Here is an 18,831-nt window from a genome sequence, read left to right on the forward strand (position 1 = left end):
CCCCAAGGTCATAACTTAGCCGGCATAATTAGAACATCCACTCCAGAGGGGGGAAACATTTAAAAGATAAAGGACCTCTTTAAAACAGATTCCTCCCAATACATTTTCCCCATAATTATAGTTTTAAGAACTTACGGGGAGGGCAGAGCTGGCTACTTAAGAAAAATTAGGAGTCCCACTTGATGGGAAAGGATTTCCCAGGGGACAATACACTGTTATTTCTTAGCCTACCCCCCATAAAAAGAAACCCCGACACAGACAGCTGCACGTCTGCCTGATATATGGCAAGCCTGTTCCACTTATTATGACCAAAGCCAGATATTTTTATTAAAAACACTACATATGCCATTAAATATGCTGCCCCCCCTCCACTCCCAAGACGTTATAGTTCGAGGAGATACAAACAAGTGAATGCGTTGCAGATGTACATGGAAACCACCACCTACTGAGTCACAACCAGTGGGTTCCCAAATTCTAGCCCCTGAGCGGCTGCCCGTCAAAATGTTCTTTGCGAGCAAATTATTCCCTCTGTAATTGTCACAGTTTATAGCAGTTGGCATGGCTGGAGGAGGGCCATGGGACAGCAAGACAGAAATATACCACCCCCTGACTTAATTTATGAGCAGATCCGATTATTTTATAAATAACCTTTCTGACAAATAAAGTCCTAAGGCCACACATGGGACTATGCTTTTGTTGTTGTTGTTGTTGTTGTTCCTTGTTCATGTTATTTATTTATTTGTTTGTTTGTTTATGTAACACAAAAGTTCCATTTGGGGAGTAATCACTTCCCAACTGTGAGGTCTCAACAGAGGCAGCACTTGTTTAATTTATGCCGTTGTCAGTGGTGCCAGATGAACCTTTCAGCCTGATTTTAACCGTCAGTAGCCAGACCATCTTTCTCCCCCGAGGAACACCAGTAGCTGGATTTCATTTTCAGCTGCCGGACCATCCCTGGGCCCTCCTCGAGCAGCCCTCAGACAGAGCGCCTTTGCTTTCAGGATTGTATTCCAGGTGACAGCTTCTCACACGTTGGCACTCTGATCCCCTCCGGTAGCCACGCTCTCAGGGGGAAGAGCGGGCTCCTCCCGCAAGTCCACATTTAGATGGACTGGGATGATCCTTAGGCCTCTTGACCCCAGTGGTCTGACAGAACAGGGCTGCCAGCAACTTTACAATGGCAGTGAGTTTGGGAATGGTGTCTGGGGAGAAATCTTCTCCAGGAATAGGCGGAGAAGACCCCCACTGATAGGGAGTGATGTCAGCTTTCGTTAGAACAGCGGACAGCGTTCAAATAACCTTGGCATCAGATGGCACTGGTATCTCTGTCAGCATCTCTGTTTTCTGTCACCACACACAATCCTGGGCCTGTCTCAAGCCCTGCCAGTGTCCTTTCAGATCAGGTTATTAGCAGCACAGAGACTAGCTCTGCTCCCCACCACACAGCCTCTTTGTTTGAAGTCTGCCCTTTGTCATTAATGCACTTGATGTCTGTTTAAAACTGACAGTGAGTGTGGTATCTGTTTTCCCATTAAGAGATCACTGACAATATTAATACCTCATGTCCTTGCCTCATTTCCTAGGCTCTGACACCTCACTGCAGTCTCCTGCATGCCTCAAACAGCACCCTCTCGCCAGGATGTCTATAAAGATTCTTGCTTCCAGGCCCAAAGGAATAGGGCAGCCTTTAAAAGGGACTTCTTATCACTGCCAGCCAGAAAGAAGGCCCTGGATACATGGTTCAGCCCTCATCACCTTCCTCCATATTAGGGCCCCTGTTACAGGGGTATGCAGCCTATTTCCAGGATGGCATTTGCTGTCCAGATTCCATTTAGGTGAGATCGGAAGTTGCGGGTTACCATGGAGAGAGTGTAGAGAAAAGAAATCCCATCCTGAGTGCACTGGAAAGTTTACAGGAGAGAATGAATGCGCCCACTGGTGGGTGGTGTGTGTTGTGTCTGCCTTTCATTCTTTTACTGAAGAGAAAGACTATTCTTTATGACATCTGACAGCCCTATCCATTTCTTTTTATAAAAATTCATGCAGTTCTTATGCTGTAGAAGGAAATTAACATCCCTCGGCCTCATCCTTCCAGTTTCTTGAGGCTGTATTTGAATCAATTATGTTTAAGGAAACCCTTTGTGGATTTTCGGAAACATCTCAGACACTCCCGCGCAGGCCTGCAGGGGATCCTGTTCCTGGACCAGATCTTGAACAGCCAAGCCTACAGAACAGTTCTGGCACTGGTGACAACATTAGTCCCACCCCAGGTGCTACATAATTCAGCGCAATAAAGGGAACAGCTCACTGCCAACAGCCAAAAGAATCATTTAGGCCTGAAAAGGGTCTCAGGGAGGTTCCATCCAAGTTCAGTGTTTCCAGGCACCAGACCAAAACTCAAAGACAGTAATGGGGGGGGGGGGGGGCGCACAAGAAAGCATGACCAAGGCGGAAGTGTGGTCCACAGCAAACTTGCTCATGGGACCGTGGCAGGAAATAGAAATAATGAGAGCAGGCCCGAGATCAGTTCTGAGGCCGTGGGATGATGTCCTCTTCTCCCTATTGCTATCTCTCAGAGATTCTGTGACCACAGCAATTCCCAACTTTGTCCCAAGCCATCTCAACCAGTGAGCATCTGCCCTGTCCTTAAAAGTTTCTAAGAGCCATTTGTAATCCTTATTTAGGAATGAGGTTTAAAGTTCTGCAGGGGAGAAATAAATCTTGTACAATCACAAAAACAGTGACTACTTAGAACTTCTGATGTGAAGAACCTGGATCATTTCAAGTGCTAATTTATCCCAAATGAAAAATAGATGGTGATTGTTGATTTCTTGCTCTCAAACTGATGGGGGGGGAGGGGAATCATTCATATAGATAGCTATTTTTATAGGCAGATTTGTGGCTCATGAAGTAATGTTTTGTGGACATTTATTTTCTGTGTTTTCTTTATTTTCTGGTTATGCATGCATCTCAAATGCATGCATGCAGAGACTCAAATGCTATTATTAATTAGACAACTCTGTGAAGCTGAATTTTAAGTTCTCTAAAAATAGAAGAAAATACAAGATGATAAAAATCAAATTGTAGTTATATTTTCTTGGAAAAACTTATTTTCCCTTAATAATCCTACAAAGCTTCCATAATAACCATGGCAGGTGACTTCTTATGGCTATTCAGAATAAATGTTGAGTTGATTAAAAGGTTTAACCCTATTGTAGGGGTATTTTTCATAGTTAAGTCCGCCTACAATTTTCTTGAATGAGAGGAAAGCTGTATATGGAGCCACAAAAGTAGTTAAAATAAAACTGCAGATGAAAAGCAAACGCATTCCAACCTGAGCCTATAGTTTAGGATACCTGTAAGAAGAAGCCATTTAATGTTGGAAGCTCTTACTACTTTCTGTGTCGTATTTTGTCAACACCACCGTTCTTCTTCCATCATCTGTTATGTGCCTGATGCTTCCTGGGAATTGGAAGATTCTTTCTGGAAGTGAACAACATTGATTCATGATAAGGGACTTGAAAATAGTTACATTCTGGGAAGATTGTTCCACATCTTTTGCTTGGGCTAGGTCCATGATTAAACTCTTAATTTTCCACTTTAAGAAACTACTATGGGGACCTGGAGAGGAGAGAGGCTTATGCTTTATTTTGAGGGGTAATTGGTCAAACTAGAAAAGTTTCTAAAATGTGGAAGATACATCATGCAGGAACTATGTTATTCCTAGGAGCCTGTGGTCTAGTGACATTTTATTTGAATGCCAACTCTGAGGACAAGAAGATAGGGTCCTTCCCTGTGGGACTCAATCCTTTGGCTGCCACCCGTGAGATTTATGCTTGTGTTGTATTTCTGCTTTGCAGCACCTATTGGTCCTTGCTCTAATTGTGGTTTTGTATTGATGTGTTCCTTTTATTTTTCAGGTGTCCTGGGCAAGTGTCGCTATGTTTACTATGGGAAAAACTCAGAAGGCAACAGGTTTATCCGAGATGACCAGCTCTGAAGGCAAGTTCTGTAGTATGCCTTAGCCCATGTCACGAGAATGGAAGAAAAAGGGGAGGCAAAAATAAAGAAAAAGCTAAATAAAAGAAACAAAACAGAAAACAATGGTCCCCATTGCGTCTCTGTGTGAAGGCGATGACCTCAGCTTTTGGTACCTTCTGCTGACTTTACCTGTCAACATCATCATTCTGCCGCAGACTGAGTGGTCACGTAGAGATTGACATGATTGCCCTTAAGCAGGTCTCATCCACCAGGGTGACAGACAACAGCAGTGAAGCACCAGGGTTGACAGGATGAAGACCATGATAGATTGCCCAGCCCCTCCACTGCTCACAGCGGAGCAGAGGTCACACCTGGGGCCTCCCTGAGCATGTGCAGTGTGCCTGTAGTCAAGTGAGAGAGGCTGTGTCTTCAGCTCACCTATTGAGTAGGCATCTCTCTGATACCACTGTGCTGTGGGTTTATTGTTAGTGAAATAGTCAGAGTTTAGAGGAAGCTTATTCTCTTTTATTTTTCTTAAATATTAATTTCTTATATTAGGCATAGCACCCCCCACCCCCATCCTTTAGCATTTTTATTACAGGCAATGCATTTTAGTTTTCAGTTTTCAGAGAGCAGAAGGTTTAAGTTCTCAGCGAAACCATACATTCATGGCCGGCTTCCTGTTGTTACAATTTCTGAATTGGAGTAAATAGCTTTCCTAAATCTCTGTGTTCATTTCTAAATCCACTTCTTGCCCTGAATATTAGACAGTGTCAGGCATTTTTCCCAGCACCAGGTTCTGCTTGCACCAGAGACATACATTGATTGATTGATTGATTGATTGATTGATTCATTCATTCATTCATTCATTCATTCATTCACTTTTAACCACACACACTTCCAGCCATGTCTATGGCCATATTTGTGTTTGGAGCTGGCTCGCTCCTTTGGGTGCTATTTAAAAGTAATAAGGTGATAAAAGATAGAATGGAAGGTAGAAGTTAAAAAAAGGAAGGAAAGATTGTAGAAAACATTCACCAGACCAGTTTTTAATAGGAGACACTAACCCTTTGAATTTGGTACCTTTCTCAGGACGTCTCAGAAATGAAATCCATAGGTTGTGCGATAGTCTTTGTGCATCTTTGGCTGTATTCCAGCACTAATGTTTCAAGGAAAACAAGCATGATCATACTGGTTCTGTGGCTATAATGGCATTTAATATATTGGTTACACCAGTAAAATCACTCTAGAAGATATTTGAAAGGCTGGTTGCTCTTGGCACTATAGCATTTATTTTTGCTCCTTCTATTTAGACCAGGCGTTCGGTATTCATTGTCCTGGATCTCCCGGTATTAGGTTAGGTCAAGGACAAAAAACCTGAGAGCGAATCCTTCCAAGTTAGAGGTACCAAAGGACTAGAGAGTTGCTATTGTAAAACTCTTTGGGGAGTCACAGTCCCTGAAATACACAAGAAGAACCTATTTTCCCAGTTCTAGCTCATTTACATACCGTCTGGCCTATGAAGTCAACGCAGTCTTTTAATGACTTGCATTGAGTCTGGCAGGAGTCCCTCTTGTAGATTATATAACCCTTGGTCATCAGCTATTTAGATCAAAATCCTCAAGACCATTAATAGAGGATTTTGAATGTTTGCCTTTATCTCTCAAATCCATGAATAACCAGAGTTGAGTACTTATTTGATCGAAAGAACAGCATTGGGATAATGATTTAAATTAGCTGCATTAGGTCCCACCCTAGTTCTTTGTGTAGAAGCACCAACACATATTTTGTCTATGGCATATTACGGGCAGCCAGAGTTCTGTGCGAGGGCAGCTAGACTAGTCCAATGTCATATCCAATCTAACAGCACATATATCCTTGTCTTTATAAAAGGCTTTAACCCTGCCTCAAACAATAAAAAAGCACTTGTGAACTGACCACAGAATTTCTCCATCTTTATTTTTCTTACTTGTTTACTTTTCTTAATGTCAGAACCATTTGTATCATACGCAGGAATGTCTCCCTCAATGCGAGCTTTGGAGGCAAAAAAATATTTTTGGAGTGAGTTATTGACCACATTGTTTCCCTCTCTTTGTGTGCTTTATTTTCTTCCAAAATGGTGTAATAACTTTAATTAAGATTAGCTTTAATTATAATTTACGTAAAGGCCATAATTAAGGTATATTCATCTTAATGATAGAATTATAGTGAGTTTTGTTTCTCTTCAAAAGGGATAATGATAATTAGTGTTGGGTTGTTTACAATTCTACCTTTTGTTAAGCAAGATTTGCTGTGCTAGAGCTGATTAGAGGAGGAAGCAATGTCGCATGCTTATCTTAAATCCATAGGAGTGTCCCAAACCTTGATATTCAAAGTAGAGAATTAGAAAGTAATAAATTCAATCAAAGCTCATACATATTTCATACTTCTTGTCTCCCCTGGATCTTTCTGCCTCTTACCCTATTCCACTGAGCTTTTTTTCTGGGCATCATGGCGTCCCCGTGACTTCCCTCCCAGAGCACTGATCTGACTTGCCTCCTGTAATGGAAGGCCATCCTGGAGTCCTCTGTTGCCTCAGCAAAGTCAGGGTGGACTGTTTCTTTCCTAAGTAACATAATTTTATAGAACAATTTGTTCCTTGGGGAATAATGTTTTAGATTGTGGGAAATCCTATTAAAAGTACAACTATTATAATCATTTGCTTTTACTTTTACCAGTCCTGCTCATAAACCCTCCATCTGTTTGTTGCTTTAAATAGAGGCACATTATAAGAGATTACCACTCAATGAGACTGCACGTCTGACATTGTGCATTTTCACTATTCATGTATACTAAGGAATAAAAGAAAACAAACCACAGATTCTAGATGAAAGGATTTTTTGTTTGTTTTTGTTTGTTTTGTCTGTTTGTGTGTGTCTGTGTGTCTGTGTGTGTTTACCGAGAGAGATGTATCTTGCACATTTCCAAGGGAAAATGTCTTTCTTGCTGTTTCTAAGAAATAACTTGGCTGTCTTTCTCCTTTTTGTTAACATGCAGATCAAAAACAATCCACAAGGCTCTTTTCATTAAAAACAATAGCAGCATTCAGTAGTTGCTACTCACAAGAGCAGCCTAAGTCAGATTTGCGTCACTGCCCAATGCCCAGGGTGGACAACGCGGGGCCCATTGAGACTCTTCCATGTTGTCCATCCATCACAGCTGATCCAATGTGACATTCACCATCTGCTTCTCCCAATTCTGTTTCTGAGAAGGCTTCACTAAAGAACGCTGTTACCATTACTTGATTCTGGTCTCTCTAACTTGTCCAAATACTGTAATGTTGTAAGCTACTGTGAATAAGCCCTGGAAAGGGAAATGAGACCAGAGGAGCCCAGAACATGTTGGTGACATGTTTGTGTGACAAACAGACCGTCAGCCTTGGTGGCGTACAGAATGTTACTTTGAATGCATCACCAAACACTTAAGGGACATGAAGAACATTAAAAGACACAGCTACCTGTCCAAAAATATTGTCTTTGTACAAGTTTACCTGAAGTTTTCCAGAAGTAGTAGGTGTCCTTTGGGTAATTATAATCCTAAATGTTAATTTGTCATTTTGTAGTAATAAGTTATGTTATTCGTATATATTAACAGATTAGCATATGGTAATTTTTCTAAAGTAGCATGGAATGTGGCCTGGAGAACATGCAACCTAGGACAAGGGAATTTTGCTAAGAAAGGAAATTCTAAGTATGGAATGCACTGGGGGCAAGTAGGGATGATATAAACAGTAATGAAGTGAATGAGGCCAAAGAAAGGCACAAAGCAGATCTTGAAGCAGAATTAAAGTGTGGACTCAGTGGCTAGGGAGAGATAGGAAGCTGAAGGAATAATGAGAAAGGAAGGAAAAGGCAGTTTTCTGACAAGGGTGGCTGTACTCAGCACTGTAGTGTGTCGCCATATTTTCTTCTCAACATGGAATCATTTTTGATACAAGTGAAGAGTACCTTCACTTAATAATGTTTTACAAGATTCTCTGCCCAAAAGAGTTAAATGATCATATGTGATGGCTGCATATGGACAAAGATGACGATGGCTGTGTCTAATATTCCACAAATTATATGTCATATTCCTAAGGTTAGTTCCCAAGCTGCTGAAGCAGCTGAAGGATAAGGGGAAAACTTGTTTGGACAGTTTGATCAAAGAGAGAAAATCATGTTCATGCCAAGTCTTCACATATTTATTAAGTTCAGAGGTAGGTGGGTGTCTTGACAAGATGACCCCATTTAAGGAAAATGGCGAAGGCCTCTATGTGAGGATAAGATGCTGCCCGTTGCATTTGACGGCCCCAATCTGAAGGCGGTAAGTGATAGTTCAACTCAGAGGAAGAATGGATAACATCTAAGTTCAGCTGGATAACCTACATTAAGATGCAGAATATTGCATAAATAATATTTATATTCTGTCACATTAATTACTTTATATCAACGTTTCCTTCTCCATATTGAATAATTTCTTCAATTTTAGAAACAGGAATGAATTTGAAGGGCACTGTGGATAATTTCCTTTCGACATCATCCTTCCAATTTGAGTATTTATAATGAGAGGGACAAAGGCATTGTGTGGTGTGCTTAACAATATTTAGAGCCTTCAGGTTGTGGAGTCTTGAATAGCTAAGAATTAATATGCATCATCCACTCACAAAGGTTACATTTATTAAATCGTAGTTTAAATAACAATACTTAAGTGATACTCTGAAACAAAGTCCATTTGAAGCAAGATTGAAATGAATTTAACATGCAGGTACAGCATATTGTTTTAATTTTTATGTTATTACTATTTAACTTAATCATTCTTCATAAAATTTACTCTAACTTCCACCCCACATTAAAGTTTTTCAAGTTCTGATTATGATAGAAACAGCTCTTCAGGATTTACTATAACTTAGTTAAAATAAAAACAGTGACAGCAACAAAATCTTCTAAAATGTTTAAATTACTTGGCTTATTAGAAAATGTTATTAAGTCCTCCTGAATATCCTCAAAAAGTGTGTGTGTGTGTGTGTGTGTGTGTGTGATTTCAGGATCTGAGTAGGGAATTCCTATTACTTATGTTGTAAATAATTTTCTAACTTTTCTAACAACTCCACAGTAAGTCAGCTTTTACTCCTGCTACCATGTTACGTAGAAAAATGTATGTTTCATACCTAATTAATTAATATCTGTTTTGTGCCCTTCTTTGATATTCAGCATATTCATTGATTGACTTGCTCTAGCTCTGGTGCAACAGGGTCATGATGTTTTGACTTCCCTTTTTACACCTGGAAAATCTAATTTGAACACAGAAAGATCATTGTTTAAAGTATACCATAGAGAGCAATTTTGTTTCAAGAGTTGTCTTTGATACCCAAATAAAGATAGGTACATGAAAGATAGTTAGTATATAAAACCAGGATTTATTCGTAGATATATCTATATTTTCCTATTTACTGTATTCTCAACATCCATATTTCTTCATTTGTATACAAATAGGTGTTTTCCGAAAACTGACCCCATTATCTACAGAGCTATTATATAAATATATACATATATATTCTGTAGCCACATTGGCTTGTACTGCTTTGCTCAAACACAGTGAATGCAGGGAGGCCTCCTGATGCAACACTTTTAATCCCCTCCCCATCTTTAAAGCTTTATTTAGTATGCCCACTCAGATGTCCTTTTTCAAAGGATCACACTATGGTGTAAAAGGTGTGGACTTAATGATCAGCACATTCCTTGAAGTTCTAAGAATGTCTGATGATGGTGGAGGTTCCTATCACCAGAAGAGAGTCAGTGTGGATATCTTTACAAGTTAGGTTTCACTACCGCTTAGCAAATTACCTTTAACTGGAAAAATAAACAAAATTTCAACTCCAGTTTATTAGGCAAGGCTAATAGTTTTACACTTACGAATATTTGCATGTATAATATAGAGACACGATATTGGCTTATCATATATTAAAATGGATTTTGCAATTCTCTCTTGGTTAGTTTGGTCTATGGACCCCTTTAATGAGCAATAGTATTATGGACTTTTTACTCTTTTTTCATTTATGCACATGTGTGCATAAGCACATTGCATGTTATATAACACAGCAGTTGTTTTTCCAATAATTATTTTGTGATATCAACATTTACCCAGATACCACAGTTGGCATTTTTATTAAAATGTGGTCATCAAGAAACTAGCCAAAATACATATGGAGGACTCTTATAAGTGCAGAGTGGCTCTAAAAATTTTTTTAAAACTCTAACATGTGCACTTACTTTTGATTCGGTCCCATCACTGTTGGGTCACTGATTTCTCTAGAAATATTTTCCAAATAATTCCATGGTCCTATCTGGTTTTGAAACTTTCTCTAAAACTTATGCTAATCCATGTCTCTAAAGGTTGTACACCAATGACCTCACTCTGCAAATATTTCTCAGGTACTTTCAGTATGTTAGAAATTAGAAATACAAGCGGACAACTACTTTTGGACTACTTCTGCCTGGAAGAGACTAATATATACACAAATAGTTATTATAAGTTGTGTTAGGCACCAAGTTAGAGAGTTGACCAAAGAACTACATGAATTAAGGCACAGAAAGGACAGTGAGTCATTAATTCCAAATGGAACCATAATCTAACCTTACCTAGAGTTAGCATCTTGGTCCAAACTGCCCTCATTTCTTACCTGGATTAATAATTCCAGCTACATCCTTTCCTGTCTCCTGATTCTACTCTTGCCTTCTTACAGCCTATTCTTGACAGAAAAGCCAGTGCAATCCTTTAAAAATGTTAAATCACAGGCTGTGGGCCCCCTACTCATTTCCCTCCAGTGTTTTCCCATCTCACTTGGAGTAAAAGCCGGAGTTCTTATAAGACCCTATGTGGCCCTGTGTGATCTGCTCTAGAGAAATCAGTGTCCCACCAGCTGTGAGAGTGAAGCAAAAACTGATGCAAATATCATCCCTACCATCCTCCCGTCAGTCTCTCTGCTCCAGCCACACTGGTCTGCAATGAGCACACTGTGGTTCTGGGTTTTGTATTTGACGGTCAGGTCTTTGCTCAAATGCCACCTTATTAGAGAGGCCTTCTCAGACCATGCTACACACACACACACACACACACGCACACGCACACACACACCACCCATTACATTCCACTTACCTTGCTTTGTTTTCCTCTGTTGCACTTACCATTTGACATAGTACATATTTATTTGTTTTGTCATTTATTGTCCAAACAAAGGGAAGGACTTGTTCTGCTCCGAGCCTAAAAGTTGCCTTGCATGTAGCAGGCAGTCTATAAATAATAGTTTTATGAATGAATGAATGAATGAAAGACTGTTTCCAGTGCACAGAGGTCTATTAGGCTATGTTTGTAGACATTCTGTTGCACATTAAACAGGATGAATCTTTCATCAAAGGAATTTTCATTTGAAAATTTTCCACCACCCCCACCCCCTTTCTTTATAACTTGGATCAAACAAATAAACTACTTCATTCATTTGTAGAACAATGTACAGTGTGGAAGCATAAGGCAATGACAGTGAGTTAAGATCGAAACAGGAAAGGGAAATGAATGTCAAGAAACATATTGACAAGATGACATGCAACTTCACCTTGGATGGACTTGAGATGCTGTGTCAGCGTTACGGGGCCTGCTTCTCCAGTTATAACCCATGCGTCCAGCAGGCTGTATAGATTTGGTTGTGGACACACCAAGGCCTTCTGTAGCAGAGATTGAACGTGTGGAAGTAGAAGGTCTTCTCTTTCATTCAGTTAAAAATTTACAAACAAAGGTCTAATCTTTATTATAATGCTTGCATATCATGAGAACTATAAGATATATGCAATTAAAGGAAGATTTAGAGAGAAATTCAAAAGCACAGTAACACTATTTATAAAACTAACTCTTCTCAGACATTCTTAAAGGATTTTATCCAGCACGGAGAGAACTAACGTATTTTAACTTTGTAACTTAACATCCAAACCTTTCAAACTTTGATTGGTGATGGTAAAATAAGGACATGTTTTCCTGTCAGGAATGGGGCGCAGAATTTATGAATCTCGTTAAGTAATGAGAATTATCACTTGCTCAAATACTGTAGAAACTTTTGACTTGTATTAACTAATTTAATCATCCAACAACTCCATCAAGTGAGTCCTTTATCCCCATTTTAAAAACATGCAAAGGAAGGCCTGAAAGGCTCTCTGCTGCAGAATGGGGCACATCTCCAGGATTTTAATTCAAGCTGTCTAGGTCTAGAGTCCGTATTCTTTCCACTGCGATATCTCTATGGAAGGCATCCTTGTACTTTGTGAAGTCCACAGTTTCCTGATGATGGAGATCTTTGTCAACACATTTTTGGAACTTGTCTTTTGGAGCAAACTTTAAAACTCTTGGACAAGTCATTTATAAAGTGAGGCTTTATGGCACTAAAAGGAAAAAATGGCACTGCAAAGTTCTATGACCCAATTCATTCCCTGGAATAAGTTTTTGTTTTTTTTTAAAGCACACTATAAATAAACACAAGCTACCTTCAAATTAAAAATATTTTCTATGATCTAAGATTTTGAAGACTTTATATGGACACTTAGCATAGTATAATACAAGAATGAGTAGGCTGGAAATCCCACATCCTGATTTCTGCCTTTCACTGGGGCTGTCATTAGTTATGTTGAAAATTTGGGAAAACTCCATCTAGGAGGATGATTACGAATGGGGCACCAGAGCCAAATGACCAGGGTTCTCTGTCTGCTCTGCTCCTCACTTTTCTCCTCTCTGGCCTTCTGTTTCTGTGCTGGGTAAGAGATAAAACGGAACCTGTCCAAAGACAGCTAAGGCTAACACCACTTAAGATAGAAGGGATGACCAATGTCTCTCCAAACTGGGAATTAAGTGATTTTGTGAGATGTAATGTATATGAAAATGCTTTGCAAAATAAGGTGCTACCCAAGTGTAAGTAATTATATGGTAAACTGCGAACTCTGAAGGTATTTTCAAAAAATAAATTTTGGAAGTCTTTCAGGGGATCAGTTCCATTCTTGGAATCAGGGCATAGTCTCTCAATATGACTGCTTTGAAACAGACCAGACCATGATATTTGCATCATTCCTGGACTGGGGACTCTAAAACTAGTCACCATTTTATAACTAAGTCCATATACTCAGTTGTATATTGTTTCAGTGTTGTTTAGACTTCATGGGTGGTATTTCTCATGTGTCATGTTTTCATTTAGTAATCATCATTTATTTCTCTTGCTTTATGTATTCACCATAATTAGAAGGCATGAATTTAACATTTCTTCTGAATTCTGTTTGTTCACCAGGGCTAGACTAGGGTAAGGCAAGTTGAGACACTCACCTTGGATGCAATTGTAAGTGGGCACAAAAACTCTCAGTAAGCAAGACAAATAATATTTTAATGCAGCATCTTAAAAATATCAAATTAATGCAAAAAAAATCATGATGACCAAGATATCAAATGTTAAATAAAAACTTTTCCTTTTGCTCAGGCTCCAACATCATTCACCACTTTCCTATATTCACCCATTCTGTACTATCTTTAAAGTATCAAAGCCAACCAACCCACAATATATGTCCCATGCCCTGTCTATTTGTAAGCTAGACCAGCATGCTTTCTAGGTAATTACTCAGAAACTCCCCTTTCCCTTCTTGCTTCCATTGTGTTTCATCTGTTCTTATCCTCTGACCTTATATTCTTTGCTGTATGTCTGACTTTACTGCCACTTCTAATTTTGGCCATTCATTCTTATTAAGTTTTAGTACTTTTTCAGACATTCCTCCTGGCTTAACTCTTCTAACTTGGGCCTTGACACTTCTACCCAGACCTTTACTTTCCTAAATCCTTTGATGTCTCTAGTTGCCTTGGGTAAGAAATTCCATTTCAGACCACTGTAATCCCAACCCTGCCTGGGTCACTCCCCTTGGGGGAGATTGGGAGGGATTTGGACATCGCTTATTTGATGTATATTTAAAAATCCTTAGTCCTGTCAACACTCAACAGTGGTTTAATTTACAGCTAAAAACTCTAAACTGTGGCTTCCATCTAGCTTCCTTACTTAAGGCTAAATTTTATCTATGATGGCTTCTCTTAACTTTGTATTTTCACATTTAGCTTTTAAAAAAAAGTATCCAATGGGTTTTAGTTCTTTGCATGAAAGTTGTTTACTCTTCTACACAGTTTGCCAGAAACTGGGAAAGTCCTTCTGTTTATCTATGTCTATATATGAGAAGAATGGGTCCCCATATTTGCCTTTCCCCTCTAATTATAAACTCTTATTTTTCCCACCGAAGGAGAACTAGAACTAGAACCAGTTCTCTCTTTCTGTCTCTCTTTTCTATACGTAAGAACAAAGATGGACGCTGTGATCGTCAATTTTGTATGTCAATTTGACTGGCCTTAGAGCACCCAGGTTAAATATGTCTGGGTGTGTCTATGAGATTAGCATTTGAGTGGTGGTCTCAGTAAAGCAGATTTCCCTTCCCAGCGTAGGTGGGCCTCATCCAGCCCACTAAAGGCCAGACTAGAACTAAAGGCAGAGAAAAGCAGAATTGGCCCCTTTTTCTCTGCCTCAGTGCTCCTCTCACCTTCTCCTGCCCTTGGACTGAGTTTTATACCATTGGTTCTCCTGGTTCTCATACGTACAGATTCAGGCTATATTACACCACCTGCTTTCCTGAGTCTCCACCTTGCAGATGGTGGAGCATCTCCTGTCGGCTGTTTCCCTGGAGAACCCTGACTAATGCAGATGGTATAACATTGCTAAAAGAAGTACTTAATAAAAAAGATGATCATGAATTTGTATACATGTATCAACATGAGCTCAAATATGTACAAAACAACTTATCCAACAATGTGGAGAGGAAGAAAAATAAGTCGTTTTCGTTGGGAATTTGTAGCATTCATTATACAGAGTGTTTCAAGTCTTAATGAAGTTTTAAGCTTTAATGACTCTCGAAGTTGAAATGCTACACAGTTACAAATATATAATTTTGCAGTATAATTTCTTACATTGCTCTTCTACTTATTTACTCTTGTGGGTTTGAAAAGTAAATTTTTAAGTTTATTTGGGGGGAACAGTTTCTGAATGACACTTTCTCAGAAAATGGCATAGTGGAGGAAAGCTCTTGTTAGTGACCTAGTTCACCTGATCTCTCTCCATTAGACTTTTTCTCATGGGGTCATGTGCAAACTGTCTGCCATGTGTTCATCAAAACTTCCTTCTTCGGAGGATCTTAAGACCAGGATTATAAATGCAATTCTTTCTATCACTGAGCAACAGCTGAGGAAACTTTTTATGAAGTCTGAAAATCAACAAGAGAGATGTTGGCACAAGGCCGTAGTTAGGTTGAATTTTAATCAGGAATACATCAATATTTTAAAATATAAATAGTTAACTTTTCAAATATCTTAATGTTATGTTAGCAGCACCTTGCACTTCTGGTTAGGTTAAAGCTCAAAACTGTACTAAGACTCTTGGGATCCCCTGAATAATCCAGATGCAAAAATTTGGCTTTAATGTGTTAGCAAATGTTTTTGTGAGTCTGTGATGTACCTTTTAACTTTATTTATTGTCTTTTGGGAGAGATAGTTACAATTTTGATATGATCAAATGTCTTAATGTTATCATATGTGCGTGGGAGACGTGCAGGGGGTATGATGTGTCTGAGGAAATTCTGCAATACCTTGAAATCATGAAGTTATTCTATCATTTCTTCTAAAAGCTGTAAAATATTGTCTTGCATATTTAGGTGTTTAATCCTTTTGGAATGTACTGTATATTGGTGTGATGCAGATATAGAATTAAACGTTTTGACTGCATGGCTGGTTTATTGTTCTACTTCATGTTTTTTCTCCTTTTCAATACCATGTCTGTCATTGCCAAATTTCTTTATGTGTGTGGAATTGTTTCTAGACTCTCTCTTATTCAAAGTGCATAATTGTCTTTTTTCTTAAATCAATATTACCCTATTGTAATTGCTATAGCTGGGTGATTTTTTCCCTCCCTCTCTCCCTGTCTCCCTCCCTCCCTTCCTTCTTCCTTCCTTTCTTTCATCGACTTTATCAAGGTATGATTTACATACAATAGAACAATAAATACCTTCATTATAAGTTTAGAGTTCAATAATTGTGCCAAATACATACACCTATATATTCACAATGCCAATCAAGTTATAAAATATCCCCATCACCCCTAAAAGGTCTCTTATACATACTCCTTTACGATCAGAAACCCCGACCCTACTCAACTGCTTTATTTCTGTCACTATAGATTAGTTTTGCTTTTTCCAGAACTTCGTATAAATGGAGTCATATAGCATATACTTATTTTGTGCCTGGGTTCATTTGTTCAGTATTAAATTTCTGGGATTTATCCACATTATTGCTTTTTATTCCTGAGTAGTACTCCAATGTATGAAGATACCACAATTTGTTTATCCATTTCCTTCATGACATTTGCCTGTTTTCAAGTTTGGGGGCATTTTTTCATACTCTTTTATTGTGGTAAGATATACATAACATAAAATTTACCCTTGTATCCATTGTTAAGTGTATGATTCAACGGCATTAAGTGCATCCACAATGTTGTGCAAACCTCACCACTATTCATTTCCAGAACGTTTTCATTATCCTAAACAGAAATCCCACATCCGTTAAATAATAACTCCCCGTTTCCCCCCTTCCCTCAGCCCCTCTTAACTTTATTATACTTTGTGTCTCTATGAATTTGCCTAGTCTACGTATCTCATTTTAGAAGTGGAATCATACAATATTTATCCTTTTGTGTCTGGCTTATTTCACTTAGCATGTGTTCAAGTTTCATTCCATGCTGTGGCATGTATCAGAATTTCATTCCTTTTAAAAGCAAATAATATTCCATTGTATATACCACATTTTGTATATCCATTCATCTTGATGGGCATTTGGGTTGTTTCAGTCTTCTGACTGTTGTGAATAATGATGCTATGAACATGGGTGTACAAGTATCTGTTTAAGCTCCTGCTTTCAATACTGTTGGGTATAAACCTAGAAGCAGAATTGCTGGATATGTGGTAATTCTCAATGTTTACGTTTTTGAGTATCTGCCATTCTGTTTTCCACAGCAGCTGCACCATTTCCAACCACAATACATAAAGGTTCCGATTTCTGTTTTTTGTTTGTTTGTTCGTTATTATATCCATTTAGTGTTATGACGTGGTATTTCATTATGGTTTTAACATGCATCTCTTTTATGACTAGTGATACTGAGAATCTTTTCATGTGCTTTCTGGCCATTCAAATATAGAGAAATGTCAATTAAAGTCCTTTGCCCATTTTTGAAATGGGTTATTTTAATTTTTTGAGTTGTAGGAGTTCTTTATATATTTTGTATGCTAATTCCTTATCCAGTATATGATTTGCAAATAGTTTCCTCCATTCTCTGGGTTGCCTTTTCACTCTCTTGATAGTGTCGCTTGTTTAACAAAAGTTTTAATTTTTTTTTTTTTTTTTGTCTTAAAGACAACACAAGTTTATTATCTTAATGTGCTGGCAGTCACAAGTCTACAAGAGGTCCCAGGACTGTGCTCCAGGGGACACTCTGTCTCCTTGCCCTTCCCAGCTTCTGAGGGGCTGCTTCCATCCCTGGCTGTGGCCCCTTTTCTCCACCTTCAAAGCCAGCAGCGTACCCTCTTCAGAACTTTCCCTGCTTGTGTGATCTGGGGAAAGTTTTACATTTTGATGAAGTTCAGTTTATCTATATTTCTTATTGTTGCCTGTATTTTGGTGTCATACCCAAGAAATCATGGCAAATTCAATATCATGAAGATTTTTTCCTAATGTTTTTGTCTAAATGTTTTATAGTGATAGCTTTTTATTTTAGCCTTTGACCCATTTGATTTGATTTTTGTATATAATGTAAGGTCCAACATCATTCTTTGGCATTTAGACATCCAGTTTCCCCAGCACCAGTTGTTGAAAAGACTGTTTTTCCCCCATTGAAAGGTCTTGTCACCCTTGCTGCAAATCAATTGAACATGCATAAAATGGTTTATTTCTGGACTTTCTATTCTATTTCACTAGTGTATATTCTGTTCTTATGCCAGAACAACACTGTTTTAATTACTGTTGCTTGAGGTATTCTGAATAATGCATGTCTTTTTTGGATATATATTTTTATTACTTTGGGGTAAATACTTATCTGTGTAATTCCTGGATTATATTGTAAGAGTATGTTTAGCTTCATTTAAAACTTCTAAACCGTTTCCAAAGAGGACATACCAGTTCACACTTCCAACAGTAATGTATGAGAGTTTAGTTTCTCCACATGTAAGCCAATATTTAGTGTTGGCAGCCTTTTAAAATTTTAGCCATCACTTTTAAATGCAGTGTTAAAGTATTGTGATATTAGTTGCATTTCCCTGGTGAGTAGTAATTTTGAGCATGATTTCATGTGCTTATTGGACATTCATGTCTCTTTTGTGAAATATCTGTTCAAATATTTTGCAAGATTTTAATTGGCTTATGTGTCTTCTTAAGATTGAGTTGTGAAATTTCTTTATATATTCTTGATGCAAGTCTTCATCAGATGTATACATTGCAAATATTTTTTTCCTAATCATCAGCTTGCCCTTTTGATTTCTTAACAGAGTCTTTCAGAGAATGAATTTCTTTTCTCTTTTTAAAAACGTTTTCTTTTTCAAATAATTTCAGTCTTACAAAGAAGTTGCCAAAAAATAATGCTAAGAGTTTCTATATATCTTTCATCCAGCTTCCCCAAATGTTAACATCTTATGTAACTATAATTACGTTATCAAAACCAGAAAATTCACATTGAAC

General features: G+C 38.3%; 1 protein-coding gene across 1 annotated transcript in view; it reads left to right on the forward strand.

Moving 5' to 3' along the window:
• LRMDA (leucine rich melanocyte differentiation associated) overlaps positions 1–18,831 on the forward strand; it is a 1,023,793-nt gene that overhangs the window by 997,415 nt on the left and 7,547 nt on the right. The window contains exon 7 of the mRNA XM_019745989.2: positions 3,921–4,002. Coding sequence (XP_019601548.1) covers positions 3,921–4,000 — 80 coding nt within the window. The 3' untranslated portion in view covers positions 4,001–4,002. The remainder of the gene's footprint in view (positions 1–3,920; positions 4,003–18,831) is intronic.

Source organism: Rhinolophus sinicus, linkage group LG07 (assembly GCF_036562045.2).
Source record: "Rhinolophus sinicus isolate RSC01 linkage group LG07, ASM3656204v1, whole genome shotgun sequence".
In the NCBI taxonomy this organism is placed as follows: Eukaryota; Metazoa; Chordata; class Mammalia; order Chiroptera; family Rhinolophidae; genus Rhinolophus; species Rhinolophus sinicus.